Below are 16,171 nucleotides of genomic sequence, written 5' to 3'. Positions count from 1 at the left end.
AGCTTTAAAAATCACTGTAACAAACTTTAAAAATTGTTCTAAATGTTTTTCCTAATCATCGTTTTTATGTCAGAAGTTTGCATTGCTTAGAGATACTAAAGAATTATATTTCTTCTGGAAAATATGTACTAATTTATTTAACTATTTTTTATTCGTCTTCACGTAACTTTGTATTATATCTTTCAAACATTCTTATTCCGCCTTCATTACATTTACCGGCTTTTATATTTTATTTTTAAAAAGCTGAAATTAGTTTAAAAGTTACAAATGCCCCATGTAAATGAAACTCGACTTTATACATCATATTATTTTATAACCCTGTTCTGTATTTACTTGGTTAAAATTTAATGTTTCTAGGTTTTTTATGTATGACACGTACATCGACGCTCATTTTAGCACTTGCTATAGCGACCATACATTATAACCAATAGGTACAAAACCTGATGACAGTACATTAAATTCCAACTGAATAGAGTATAATAAATCCATTTCTGTTGTGATATTTATCTATTTATTTTTAACTAATAGATAATTTTTAGTTGAAAGACTTCCTATCATTTTCTTTTCACCCACGATTTTCATGCCAGAAATGTAAGTGATATCGCGAACGTTTATTCAAATTTAGGTAGAAAGATGTGCTATTTAAGCAAGAATTTCGGAAGCTACTTTTAGAGCGTATCTTCCTAGTTCAGGCCACGTTGCGCCATGATTTATTACCGATTTGAATTTGTGGCGTTGAGTGTTTCTAGCCATTTGGCTTGTCTCGCCGGCTTTCCTACAAACCAGAGCCTTTCCTGCGCATTAAACTATTCTGTGAGCCGTTAGGCTAATCTGCAACATTTGAATTAGTTTAACATTACGTATTTCTGTCAAGACAGAAGTGCTTGGCTTGTGTAAACCCAAGGCGGGTAATTGCTAATTTTCGTTCGAATAAATTTGCTAATTACACCCTTCTCCTGACTTTATGTGTCTGCAGTTTAAGATTAAAGCTTATTCTTGTGAAGTCTATCTAGAGATCACCATTTTATGCTACTAAAAAAGGTGATATTCTACAGCGTTATGATGACCATTTGCTATAACATTCTTTTTCATTTTGAGTCATTATTACGAGTTTCCAGTGTGTTGCTGTGGTCGGCATTAGTTTAAATGCGTTAAACATTTTCTATTTCAGTAAAACCAACCAGCAAAATTTAAATACCCAGAACAGTATTAAAATAAAACCAAACTACATTTGCTTTGAAATTTAGAATTTGAAATGTTTAATAGCTTTAACTTTTATGTTTAACAGATAGACGCGAAAACAGCAGTTTTGAGCATCATAGCTTTAAATTTTGAAATTAAAAATGATGATATTTGGGGTTATTTTTAATACCTTTTTACTTCCTTGTACGAAGTAGAGGGAGTATTGTAATCACGAAAAATTCCGAGTATCATATTTCAACGAAAATATCCATTTTGACCGCTATCGAAAGCAGTTTAACGATGTTTTTGCGTGATCTGTACGTTTTCTGTGACATCTGTATTCCGTATAACTCAAAAATGAACGGCTTCAGAACCATAAAATTTTGTATATAAGATTACTACAACATGTAGTTATGCACCTCCCATTTTGGCTGCAATCGGCTGCACCAAAAGTGTATAAATGTACTCTGTTACTCTGCTCAGTAAGCTCAGTTTTTTAATTCTTATATGATGGTAAATCGTGCATTTTTTGCTTTAAAAGTGATGGAATTATGTTGTTCTTATTTTCCGATTAAGGTTTTTATGCTTTTAGGTAATATGCTTGTAATAATTGTGGAATCATAAACAGTTGTGTGCGGCTAAGCCTAATTTTCTTTTTACCATAGCAGCCATATTTGTTTACATTTGAAACTTAGCAGAATAGTGAATTAAGTCAGTTTGTGCGCCTTCAGTGTCTTTCTGCCGAGTGGGACGAAAAGAAAACTTTCAGTTTTGTGCATCGAAAACTCTGCCTTCTTGCCTGCTGGTCGAATTGTTTGTTTTTGCGCAGAAACTGTAATTTTAATTATAAAATATTTTTTTTATTGTTTTAACTGTATTTGGCGTTTTATATTTTTCTAGTTTTAAATTTTTGATCAAGATATTTTGAGGTTTTATGTATTTTTGCTTTGCCGCGAAGTGGAAAATTAATCAATTGAATGATAAATATATCTTTAATGAAATTTGAGGAAATAAGTTTAAATAAAATGATTTGAAAATGCGTATAATTTAATATTCTGTAGAAGGATGTGATGTGGTGTACACATCAGATTTTTTTTACTTCCTCGTCCTTGGGAATCCCAGCCAATGCGGTCACGCAGTTTTCAGTTTCCAAATCACCCCTATTTGATGAAGGCAACATGCAGCGCGGCATCCCTCTCCATCTCAGCCGGGAGAAGAGAGAGAGAAAGAGAGAGAGAGCTCTTCGCAAGACGTAACCGGTGTTCTGTTTGCAATTCGAGAGCTCCCGAGTCGGAGCACAAGTCTCCAGTTTTCATCGCTTATTACCTGTGATAACATCCACTTCCATTACCATCTCCTTCGCGATAATCAGTCCGGAAGAAGGAACACAAAATTCAAACGTTTAATTTGAAAAAATGTGACGTAGAATTCAACGTTTTGTGAATTCTAGATTTCGACTATGACAGCGTCATTCCGGAGACCTACTCAGTGGAATACTACACATTTCTCACACCTACACATTTTCTGTATCACATCGGTGAGTTGTAATAGTTGTTCAATAGCACTCAACTTTAATAATTTGCACTTTTTTCCGTGGTAGATCAAACTATTGATATTTAATCACGTTGATGTTTATCACCGAATGTGAGAATAGGTTTTAGATAAATCGGATAGATATTCATTTATAATCAGTCATATCAACTGAAGTAAATACTTATGCATTTACTGGATTTAAATGCTTCACAAGTTCATCGAATATTAGAAGGTAATTTACCGAAACTGTCATGCGACAGAATTTAAAATAAGTCAAACTTGCGGTTAAGCCTAATTGCGGAATTTAAATCTGCAATCGAAAGAAGAAGTTATCAAAAGTAACCAAGGAAAAGAAATAAAAAGATATTTCGTATTATTTTTATAAGTATCGAATAAACTTTCATCAATATTTGAAATACCAAATTTCTCATAAAAAAACTGAGTCGCCGATAAAGAATGTAAAGTGAGATACGAGCTTAGTATGGTTTTAGAATTAGTTGCTCATAGAGTAGAGAAGTATAGTTCAGTGAAATATAGAGTTATGTAACTGAAATAAGAATCATTTGTATACTGTTACGACCAGAACTAGAGCTTCATTCTGTTTGACATACCTTCAGATATTTTAATGAAACCAATATCATGTCACTTACGCACAGATTAACGTGCGAAGGTACTGCACATTTTTAGTAAATCTTCGTAAGTATAAAATATATATAAGTTTACCGCAATATAATTCATATGAATTAGCTTTAAATTCAAATAAAGGAAACTAAGAAAATGAAACTGAAAACTTAATTTGCGTAGATACTTAATATCATCTATTAAAATTAGCTTTTTTTAGATGAAATATAAATTTCATCTAAAACTTTTCGAAGGTAATTTACTTTTCAGAAGTTAATCTTATTAAATTATTCTTCTGTAGTTAACATATTTGCGATGGCAATTTGAACGAAAAATGGTTAAAAGTTACTTCAGAGAATTACTAAGATATCGTTACATATATCAGCACATTTAATTTACAGCGTGTTTTAGCACGGAATTATTCTGCAGTAAACATCTGAGTTATTTTTAAAATGAAATTTCAAAAACCTTTTTAATTTCTTTTCGCCATTAATGAAGCCTTCAACAAGCTAGCCTCTTGCGATGTACGATATATTGTAAACAGCCTGAATTTCCTTACTAATCGGAATTGTATTTACATATGTCGTTTGGTGAATTACCAATTAATTTCTTTACTTCATAAAGCCTAATTAGAGTGCAAGATCATTGACTAAATATTATAATTCTTTATGAAACTTTGATTTATTTCTTCAGATCAAAATTTGTAGAAAAAAAAATGCATTTTAATATGTGGATTTAAAAGTTTTAATATCACTAGTGAAACACAGAAAAGAGAACAAAAATTAAGATGGAAGATAGTTCTAGAATTTATTCCAGGTTAAATATCCTCAGATGGAAATTATAATTAGAATATAAAATTTATGTAAATTCATATGATTTACTTGATCCATTCTCAATCTTTAGGAAGAAAAAAACTGCAATTATTTTCCATGGCTTTGTACTTACAGCTATCACTTTAGAGATTAGAGAGCTTTTTTATATATGACAATCAGGTACAAAAACACATGAAATAGAATATCATGTCTTCGATATATTACAAAATCATAACAAAATCCTGTATTGTGAGCTCGTGCAATGTAAATTTAAATTATTGTACCTTCAGATAATCTACTTAGTTAATTACATTTATATACCATTTTATGTACAAGGACATGCTATCAGAATATAGTTGCCAGGATATGCAGTTATAAAAATATGTAGATTTGAGATAGGTCTCAACATCTAATTTTATATGTCCTTTGGAATCAAAACGTTTTCAAGGTAGTTTTTAATCTCTTGAAGAAAACTGAAGTTAGGAATAGCAGCCATATCAAGGATGGTAATGTACCAATGGAATAGAAGTTTCTCTCGTTAGAATTATTTTTGACAATCAACACAATGGAAACGCCAACAAAAGAACAAGAAGATCCAATGATTCGATCATCTTGCCTTACAGTGACCAAAGGTTCCATCAAGAGTAGGAGCTCAAACTGCTTGATGGATCCAACCATTACTCCTTTGCTGCCAGGACTGCATCTGACAGCCCCATCAACAACGAATGAGTGGTCCAATTACAAATTTGATGGAAGCAGACCATCTAAGGACGAAACTTCTTCCCAATCAAACAGTAATTATGGTGGTAACGAACAATGGTCTTCACAAAGAATGGCATCAGACAAACAACGACTCAGAGGATCCAGGAGAAAGAAAAAGACTGGTAAAAAACAAAGGAATAAAAACTTACTTAACGTGGAAAAGGAAAAGGACGATGACCAGTTATCTCCTCTAGGTAGAAAAGTGATTGTTTTTGTAGCTGTTTTTCTGTTCCTACTGTGTATATTGCTAGTTGGTGTCACCTTAAGACTCGGACCTGTGATAGATGAAATGGGTAAGAATTGCATTCACTTTGTTCTTCCATTTTTAGACATTTTCTGCTTTTTATACTTTCATTTTTGTCATATATTTAACTTTAAATTTAAGATTTCAATATCTTCTTTGAGCTCTGATATTTTACGGACCGTCTGATACTTATAAGTCTGAAAATGTTGCTCCAAAAATTGCTATGGCACAGTGGTGAAATATTGATACCGATATGTTTCATGTGAAAATATTTATTTGCTTTAATTTCTATGAATCAGATAAATAGGATTTAATCAATGCCTTTCGTAGCAGAAATAGTTTACTCATTTATGAATATTTTTCATCTTTTTACAATTTCATTGTTTTTTTATACGATGAACTAAAAATGGTTGAAAGAAATGATATGATACGATGAACTAAAAATGGTTGAAAAGAGCGGTACGATACGATGAACTAAAATCGGTTATCACATATTTTGATACTTAATTTCCTAAAAACTTATCTAATCTACTTCAGCAACATTTTTATTATTTTAACTTCTGTGGTTTCTTTATCATTCGTTGTTTTTATGTTCTTTAATATTCGTTCTTTATTCATGGTTTTCGTATTATTATTCGTTGTTTTTATACCATTCAAAAACTTGCATCTTGTGTAAAATTTCTTATATTTTATAAGATCTTATACAAGATTTTATGTGTTGTATAAGATTTTATATAATATTTATTTATTATTTAATGCTTAAAGGTATATCTATATAATATGGATTTGATTATAACCATGTTGTTTAATATATATTTGATTGAACTACGAAAGGCGCTATTTATCACCTCGTGGCTAGGATATCAAACCCCTCCTTTTAATATCCTTTTAATATTATTATTACTTCAAGAATATTTATTGAAGTCATTCCCTCCATAAGATAATTAAAAGCGTTTCTTTGTTTTCTCTTTCACAATATCACGATGCCGTTATTTTTACACCAAGTTTTAAGCAAAATGGAATACAATATTTTCTGTAACGATCAATAATATCACAGCTTCTTATTACTTCAAGGCGCCTCAAACTATTGAGAATGCAATGCATAAATTCAACATTCTCTTTTTCGTTCGTGTAAAAACCTTTTCTTTAGATTTTTATTTTTTGATTAATTCAACGTTATCCAATCCATAATTTTCAAATATATAAAATTTATTTTGAATGAATTTTTTGAACTTCTGTCTTAGTGTAAAAAGTAATATGAATTTTCTCACAATTTTACTAAAGATAATAATTTATTTATCACATTATAACGTTACATATTTGCCTATTATATTGAGAATGACATTCATGAATGCTGAATAGCTTTTAATTATTAGTTAGAAACTGCGATTAGAGATAATAACAGGGTCATGACGTCTTTTCAAGTTATTCAATTACTTGTTATCATCTAAAGCTACCTATTTATTTTTCTCGCGTTTAAATAGCTTTGATAGTCTCTATTTTATGTGAATTGGTTTTTGTTATTTACATCATAATGCTATTTCCATTAAACTCATCAATTGCATGGGAGTTGAAACGTAATTTTCCTCTTTAAATTTGAATGAGCAATGCAGTTAAAGTTATTTTATTTTCTGTTGTCTAGTTCACTGTTGTTATCTAAATTATTCGGAATCATTTACTTGTTCTTACATTTAGTGCTATTTAGGATAGTTACTATCTTGCTTCGTTTTGTAAATGAGACTGAACTAATTACAGAAAACAGCTTTTTTCTCTTTCATTCTTTTAGTTATTTGCTTTTACTGGCAAACGTATTTGCTCCTTTAATGTCTCTAAAGTACCGTAAAGAGAAAACCAAGCTAAAACTGCCACTATAGTTCGCTGTATTCTTAAAATTTTTAATGCAGGTATTGCCTTATCAGTGAGTAAAACCTCCAAAACCTAACTCCATGCATTAAAGTCGATTCTGAAAGTTAAGAGAGCGTTTCTCTTAAACAATTATAAACATAACCTTCAGAGATCTTTCTTATTTTTAATAGTTATTGTAGAGACTGTTAAGTTATTTTTGCCATCAGCAGACATGAGAAATGGGCAATTCCGTCATAAGGACTCGAATCTGGAACTCTCGAATACGCCGAGTGTGCTAACTGTTACACCACGAAGGTATGCAGGAAGGATGGAGTAAATACCTTACCCTTTTAAAAGGCGACTGAGGATTCGATGACCCAGTAGCCAAATTCTGGTGGTGAAGAATCATCATCCACCACCTTTTAGTGGCCAACGCCTATAATAGCTAGCGCCATACTGGCCTATAACTGCCGCTGGAAAAAAAAACTTTTGATTCTGCTAGAATTACACAAACGCATTTAAACTCTGATTTAAATGTCAAGTTCAGATAAATTCGGTTGGATAATATGAACCGTCTATTATGCTAAAGTTATATATACTTTTATATGCATAATAACATATAAATTTCATATTGTGGGGAGTATGCTTCATTTTATATCTGGATTTGAGTTTCAAAAATTTAAATTTCGACAAAATCACTGAACCGAGGGATTATTAATTTGATACAAACTTTGACAAAGTCTTATTTATCATATATAATAATTCGTCCTATACAGATACTAATTGCTTCTTTATTGAGTTATAAGGTATTTTCTCCCTCCTTTCTGCATGCCTTCGTGATGTAACGATAGCACACTCGGCGCATATCCGAGAGATCCAGGTTCGAGTCCCGTGTAAGATGCTGGTAATTGTCTAACATGCTGGTAATTAAAATTCTATGTGTATAAAATGTTTGATAACAAGATCATTAAAACAACAATTGTTCCTTTATCAACATTTTAATAACTAATGTGGAAAACGCGCTTTGATTTTCAGTTTGTTGAGGTTTAAATTTTATCTAGAGAATGTTATACGTAATATGTTATAATACTTACTTATATCAAACAACACATTTTTCTGCTGCAATAATCTTTTACAGAGATGCCAAATAAATGTCTCCTACGGCAATATCTAAAGAGTGTAAATTTCCCACACCCATAACGTAATATAAACACTATTGCGGTATCCTCTAAGATATAATATATGTGAATTGTTCATAACTCAAATTGATTTAAGCTTAAAATATCTCTTCCACCGAAAGACATAAAACAGTATTCTGTAGTTCTTAGATATATATGAAATCATCATAAATGCTTATGCTGTATGTATGTGTTATCTACCTATATATTTAATTGCGGTAAGAGAATATTTAATTGCGGAAACAAAAGAGACTAAATTTGTGCCACGAAATTATTTACTGTTTTTTTTTTTTTTTAATTTGACAATGTTAAAACTGGCCATGTTGATGATGGCATGCACTATGACTGTGATATCACTATCGTTGCTTTATTTACATATATGTTACAGTTTACATTTAGAATGCACCCACATTTTACTACATCGGAATATAATTTCAGTGCAACTCATTTTAAACTGGACTCTTGCTAAAATAGTTTCATTTGCATGCACGTTATAAAAACAACATGTATTGATAAGCGTAAAAGTTAAAGAGGATTGTGGAAAAAATAGCTGTTTTATTTCTTTTCAAAAACTTTTGTCCATATTTTGCTTATTTAAATTTATTTGTTACTATTTTTTACCTTGTTCTGTATTTTATAAGTTTTTCTGAAGTCCACTAGCATCCGAGCAGTAAAGTCGCTGAACAGTGGTTGTTAGGTTCGAATCCCACGAATGGGCTGGGTGCATAGAAGTTTTCTTGGTTTTCCCCATATAAAACATGTATACGAGACAGTTTTCCATAGAACGTCCTCCACGAAGGTATGTTCCCCTTACGCAGATAGCCTTCGATACTTTGCCGTAATCAGATAAACCAAACAAAATTTTATTCATTTAATTTTCATTGATGTATGAGTGTATGTACTGGTATTTTTGTTTAATTATTCTTGAAAGACAATAATCGTTTTCTGGAGGATCATTTACTAAAGACCATTTTCTGAACTTCTATGAACATTTTTCTCATCATTGGTCTATACTTTAATTACCTATTAAGCATTGTTATATTCCTGTGATTTTCTCTGTTTTCGATATTTGTTTGAACTTGCAGCAAAGTTACCCAGTTTCCCACAAACATATTTATCATCCATTTTTTTATATAACTCACATAATGAAAGCTTTAATGGTGCCTAAACTAATGCAACATTTTTTCTCAGTTTTACAAATGAAGATGCTGTGAAGTATAATAAGAAGGCATTAGTTTATGATAATTTATAAAATCATGAATTTAGCACAATAGTTTATGATAATTTATAAAATCACGGTTCTATGGTTAAACAAAAGAACATATCTGCAAATTTCCTTGTAAAATTCGCATCCAATCTAAGCAAATTCTTGTAATTTCTCGAAATTATCTTTACTCATATTTAATTTAAAGTTTCGGAAAAACATTTTTTCAAGATTTATTTTTGAAAATATCATTTAAGATTTTTTGTAAATAGCTTGTAGAACTGGGTGTGGAAACTGATTTTTAGCAGTTAAAAGAAATTCTGTAGAAAAGAAATATTCGGTCTTCTTCAAAAGAAAGCTATTCTTTATTGGTGGAATAATTCTAATAATGGTTTAAATTAACTTTTATTAATATATACATGTAAGACATGTTTCTGCTAAATCGAAGGAAACACATTTTCCTAATGTATTAAAAATATTTTCTGCTAATGAAGACGATCTTGCTCCTGAACGAAGGATGTGCTGTCTCCGCAAATACACTGTACAATTTTATTTCAAATACTAAATTAAGGTCGAATTTACCAAACATAAACGGTTATTTCTCACATGTACTTTAATTGTATGTATTGTCATCTCAAATGTTGGAAGATTTCTGTAATAAAAACTGCGTTTAATTATATCAAATGAATTTTTAATTCATAGATAAAATCTTTCAATAACTAGACTGACAAAGATAAGATATTTTTATCCATACTGTGGTTTCTTATGCCAACAGAACTGTTTCACAATTTTTCATTAAATAAATTTAGAAATTTCGTAGAGCTCAAAAACGAATTGAAGTATAACCGTTTGTGGGAATCAAAGCACATCATTTCAGTCCTAATTTTCTAGTTTAAAATGTACTCTAAACTACTATAAGTGTCCAACAAAAAATCCCGTTTGTTGTATATTAATATTAGACATATATGAGACTCATATTTTAATCATTTCCTATCGTGTGTTATCATTTTAGATAACTGAAATAAGTTTTCTATCAATAAATAACAATAAAATTGTTACTTCTCGAAACGTCTTATCATTAATAGCATACGTTTTACATAGTTATCGTATAAAATTAGAAGAAGTTGAAATTTGCATAACTGGAATATATTATCATTCATGGTGGCTTTTGATATATACCGTGAATGGTGACAATAGACTGTTGCATGTTACAGTTGCGTGTTTATATATTTTTAACTGGTATATTAAACAATTAAACACACACATCCACTGCGCATTTAAAGCAAAAAAATGTAGATTATGTAAAAATATTGTGCATATTCCAAAACGATTACATATACCGCATTTGCTCCCATATCCAGCCGTAGTTTTTTCAGCATATAATTTAGAAACTTCCGATTTGTAAAGCAACGGAAAATACATATACAAATAGGAAAGTCTTTTATGTAAATAAAAAAGGTTATTATTGAAACTGAAAGGTCTGTAAAATATAATAATATCAATGTGCTTTTGTGGGGGCTTTTTAATGTACTGTGCTTACCATGTAAGCCGTCTCTTCAGAACTGGTATATCCCCTTTCTGTTTCCAAGAAGCAAAATTGCTAGAAAAAAGAAGAGCGAATACACATCTTGTCGTTGTTGTTTTGACTAATCGCTCTTGTCTGACGTGAGCCCACGAAATTCATCGCGGCAAGGAGTACAAGATTACGCCCGTTTTTGGCAATAGCCTTGAGCACAATATATGTGACAGCACGATTTTTCCCAGTTCCCCCGAATTTTATGGGACAGCACCCGGGGGGGGATCCGAGGGTCTTCCGCCCCTCTTCCTTTACCATCAATCCACACAAGAGGACTTTTGGATCGCAATACATTTAGAGTGTCCCATGCCGCAAAAACACTATATATTTACAACATCCATGCCTTTCCCGGGATCCGAACCTGGGCCCTTCACTTGTCGGAGTCACTAACTACTATCCCGTTTGGTTGGAGAAATACACATGTAAATATGCAAGTTCATTTTCCATATTTACGTATCATACTTTGTATGATTATTTTAAATAAAGATTTTATATTAGCTATCGAGTTTAATAAATACTAATAGTAAGTAATATGCTAAACTAATTAAGATATATTTAAAACATAGTAAAAGTATTAACTAATTATTCGAGTTAAAAATGAAAATTAAGAAGCGGTAAATGGCAGATTAGCCCAATTCGAAGTTCATTAAGGCACGTCAGGGGAAATATTTTTTAATGAATTTCGAACTAAGCTAACTCCATCACGCGTATACCGAAACAGACAATTGAAACTGTACGCGACACATTTTTTCAATTAATTAAATAAACTTTGTCAGAATCTTGAGTCTCAATTTTCTGTTCCAATTTCCTGACGCGTCCGCTTGAAGAAACACATTAAGGTGTATATGTATGTGTGTGTGTGTGTGTGTGTGTATTTAATTGCTAACAAAATTATACTAGATAAAATGATCAATAGAATTAATTTTCCACAAGTATTAATCGTATTAAAAACAGTAATTAATACAAGTTCATATTATGTTCTTCCATATATATTATTCATATATATCTATTTATAATGTATGTCCTATTATGTCGATACAGAATTTCATTCTTACTCTTCTTAACTCAAAGGAAATTGTTAAACGTGATTTCAATATCATCCTTTCCTTATGCTAAAGCTCAAAGTAATAGAAACAGCAAAACTATTATTCAGCTGTTTAAAGATTAAAACTAAAGCTTTTGATTAATTTTAACATTTGATAGGCAGTTTTACCAGAAGAAAATTACATAACGTTTATTGCATTTAAGGATTAAAACAACACTGTTTAATTAAACGTAAATTATGTCTACAAATTAATTCAAAACAATATTAAAATTAAAGAACACATAACTTATTCCCTATACAAAATTATTTTAAAATACTAAAATTTCACTGTTCAGTCACTGTTATTATTTTCAGAATATTTCAAGTACTTTCTTGTTTTGTTAATTAATGATCAAGGAATGACGACAGAAGTATATATGCTATAAGTGTATTTCTAATACATTTTTATATTACTATTTATATTACTGGTTTTTACATTGCTGATGTATATATACTGATATATATATACATACACACACACACACACACATATATATATATATATATATATATATATAATACACACACACACATATATATATATATATATATATATACTAATAATTACAAGAAAAATATAGACTATTATTTTTCAATTCAACTTAATAAAATCTGTAAATTTATTTTCAATGATTGTAACACTAATCATAACTATTGCTGGATCATTCATAATAACACTCCTGTCATTAATACCATTCATACCATTAACATCCAAAACATTAACTGCTATGATTTTGAAAACTTATATACCTCACTTCCTCTAGAAGAAATCTATACCAGTCTACTTGATCTACCAAAACTTTTCCCTAATATACTCAATATAATGACTCTTGACAAATGGAAAACCTACCTAAAATGCACACTTTTTCATAACTACATCAAGTTTCAAAATCAACTTTTTAAACAAGTCAGAGGATTTCCAATGGGCTTACATTCCAGCACCTCGATCTGTAATATCTTTTTATTTGTCAAAGAATTTAACTTCCAAAAAAATCTACAACCACAAGAGTTAAATTACTACAAACACACCTACAGATATATTGATGATCTAATTACAATTAATAATTTTGATAAAATTGAAAACTCCGACATTTATCCGAATTGTCTTAAACTTAATAAAACTAATAATTCACAAAATAGCATAGACTTTCTAGATCTTCAAATCATTAACTACAAAAAAATTTTGCTTTTTGACAAAACAAGAAACTTCAATTTTAATACTAACAAATTAATAAATTGGAACTCCAACATATCCAAAAAAGTAATTAACAATACTATAATTAATCAAATACAACGAATTAAAACTATATGCACAGATACAATAGATTTACAACGCGAAATTTTGATCCTTATCAAAATTCTCAAAAATAATCTAATTCCCTTTCAATTTATCAACCATTGCCTTAAAAGAGCAGGCGTTAAATACTCACTCTAAATCATTTAACTGATACGGATATGATAATTTATTCCTAAACCTGAGAAGGCGGTATAAGTTGGATGACTGTCAGTTGAAAGATTTGTATATAGTGTAATTACTCAATTGTATATATTGTAAAAAGCTAATTGTCTTCAGACATATACTGTTACTATACTGTTACTAAAAAAATGGGCCTATTTCCTGCCTTTAGACTGTCTATTAGCTCTTGGACAGCGAAAATGCCTTTTTCCTTTCTTAAATTCTTAATCATTGCGACACGACAATTAGCCAGAAATTAATTAATTTCCATTCACTAGTATTTTCAAAAAAATCTTAACAGACGGTCTCTCTCAGATTAGAACTCCACAAAATACATCCCTCAAGAATTCCAAGTCCCACCCACTACCATAAATTACTTCACCCAAGTCTTACCGACTGATATTATTCAAAGCCCCTACTGCCGCTAAGAATTTTCGGACACCCTACACTTCTGAGTCAGACACGAAGAGAACACTTTGCCAACTCCCCCACTAGAAAGAATGTGAGTTACTTAATACCTTTATGGCCTTTATATCTTCATGTACATTCACTGATCTTATTATTTTCTATATTATTTTTATATTATTTTTATGTTTTCTTTGATTTGTTTTTACAAAGTTTGCATTATTTATCTTTTTTATAATCTTCTATGTTTATTTCAACTTTACTTTGAATTCGATTTCATGATGACAATTTCCAATGTTTAATTTCTACAAATAATATAGTACTCAAATACATAAAGATGATAGTGTCGGGGACGGTTACTCGAGTTTTACAGGATTTCTCTACAGTAATTGATTTTTACTCCAAATTGAATTGACTAAAATGCTTCATGAGAATAAGTTCTTTGAGTAGCAACTATTCGCGGAAATATTTGGCCTGACTAGAATTGCCGGTTTGGCTTTAACTTATAACTCGAGTAAAGACGAAACAATTTCATATTTACTTATTTTTATCAATTATTGTTCATTGAACGGGAGTTGGTTTGTTCCCCTTGAAAAGTCAACTAATTTCCGATCAATGACAATAATTGCATGTTTTAATTTTTCCTTTTACAATTGAAATATTATTCTTCGTGATGATTTAACTCCAGTCCCCGTTAAAACATTATTAACATTTTGCTTTCAAATTACTTCAAAACATCTTTCAAAATATAACTTACCAGTATGGATGCACACATTTAAAATAATTCTACTTTAATTAAACTTAGGAGATAATATAATCAATTAATTAATACTGTTTAGGAAATAAATTATATATATATATACACGGGTATATATGTATTGGTAAGGACCACGATCTTATTTAATTTGATTGCTTAAATTTCAAGCACGTGAGATTACTTAAAATCTAGACATTGGAATAAGAATTCTCTTTGAATTGTTATGGATTTTCGTGTGCCGCAACTTAATCCAATTAAGTTTTGCAGAGCCTGGTAAATAATTTGTGCGCTTTCGGTATAAACAATTGTTACTTGAAAGCGAAATCATTAAGATTTAAATTAGAATAATTGTCCTAGATACGCTTCGACAAACTTGACAGATTTAACTTTTAACAACGAAATTTTGATTCTCCTTTCTTTCTTTACGTTAATTTGTAAATTTTTATTTTATAGATTAGAATTATTTTTTGGAAATTTTCTTTCACCAAGTTATAATTTTTTTAAGATTCCTAATGTTAATTTTAAATTTGTAAATTCTTCGCTAATACTGCTTTCTCTACTCGCACTTCTGATACGAATCGTAATTATTAAGTAATTATATTCAATATTCGTCATAAAAATAAACTTTTTTCTTGAAATGGATAAAGTCTATCTAATGTTATCAATAAATCGCAGATGTAGCTACATAATTATACATTTTTAAATTAAAATGAATTTATTAGTGCGCATTAGTTAAAAACTTAAACATAAAGTTAGAATTTTGTAATATTTTTTACAGTTTTGAAATTTGTTCAATTATTTAACACATAAGCTCCAAATCTGGGTTTATGGCGCTCAAGCAAAACGAGGAAATCAGTTACATATTTGAAACCTATACAAAAAACAACTAAATTTATGAGTCATGTGTGATTGATTAAATGAAAAAATAAAGTTTAATGCTTTTCAATGTTCAGTACTTTGAAATCTAACAAACAACATATGGTTTTTCAAAGAGAATTCTTCTCTGAAAAACCATATGTTGTTTGTTATGAAACTACCAAGATCTTTATCTTGGTAGTTTCATAACAAAGGCCAATTCTGTCTATAATCATATTATTTATCTAACTACTATATATCATTATGTCTATTATCATATTATGAACATAACAAAGATATAGCCAATTATGTCTCTATCACCGTTATGTTCATAACAAAGGCCAATTATGTCAATGTTTATAGATATAATTGGCAAAATTTTGAATAAAAAAGCTATATTTAATGATGACTTCAAGTAAATGTTTTTAGGACATTTAGAAAGAGTGTAAATACTGAAAGATTTCTCTTTCTTGCGAAGTAAAACACAGATCTGTTCGGCAGTCAGGCGAAATCCATCTGGTATTGAATAAACTAAAGTTGAAAATTTATCAATTATTAAAACTGGCTTTGATCTGAATCTCTTGCATCAATGATATTAGATTACTAAGGTTTATAATAAGTGCCTCTTAATTTTAACACTAATGTCCACTCCTATTT

General features: G+C 30.0%; 1 protein-coding gene across 1 annotated transcript in view; it reads left to right on the top strand.

Moving 5' to 3' along the window:
* The first annotated feature begins 2,217 nt into the window (after positions 1 to 2,217).
* LOC118195097 (uncharacterized) overlaps positions 2,218 to 16,171 on the top strand; it is a 183,699-nt gene continuing 169,745 nt past the window's right edge. Inside the window, exon 1 of the mRNA XM_085827608.1 lies at positions 2,218 to 5,203. Within this exon, the coding sequence (XP_085683734.1) occupies positions 4,714 to 5,203 (490 nt within the window). The 5' untranslated portion in view covers positions 2,218 to 4,713. The remainder of the gene's footprint in view (positions 5,204 to 16,171) is intronic.

The sequence above is a fragment of the Stegodyphus dumicola genome, chromosome 12 (assembly GCF_044657685.1).
Source record: "Stegodyphus dumicola isolate Sdum_Otavi_A_Nest chromosome 12, ASM4465768v1".
NCBI classification, from domain to species: domain Eukaryota; kingdom Metazoa; phylum Arthropoda; class Arachnida; order Araneae; family Eresidae; genus Stegodyphus; species Stegodyphus dumicola.
This window is presented reverse-complemented; position numbering and strand designations above follow the sequence as displayed.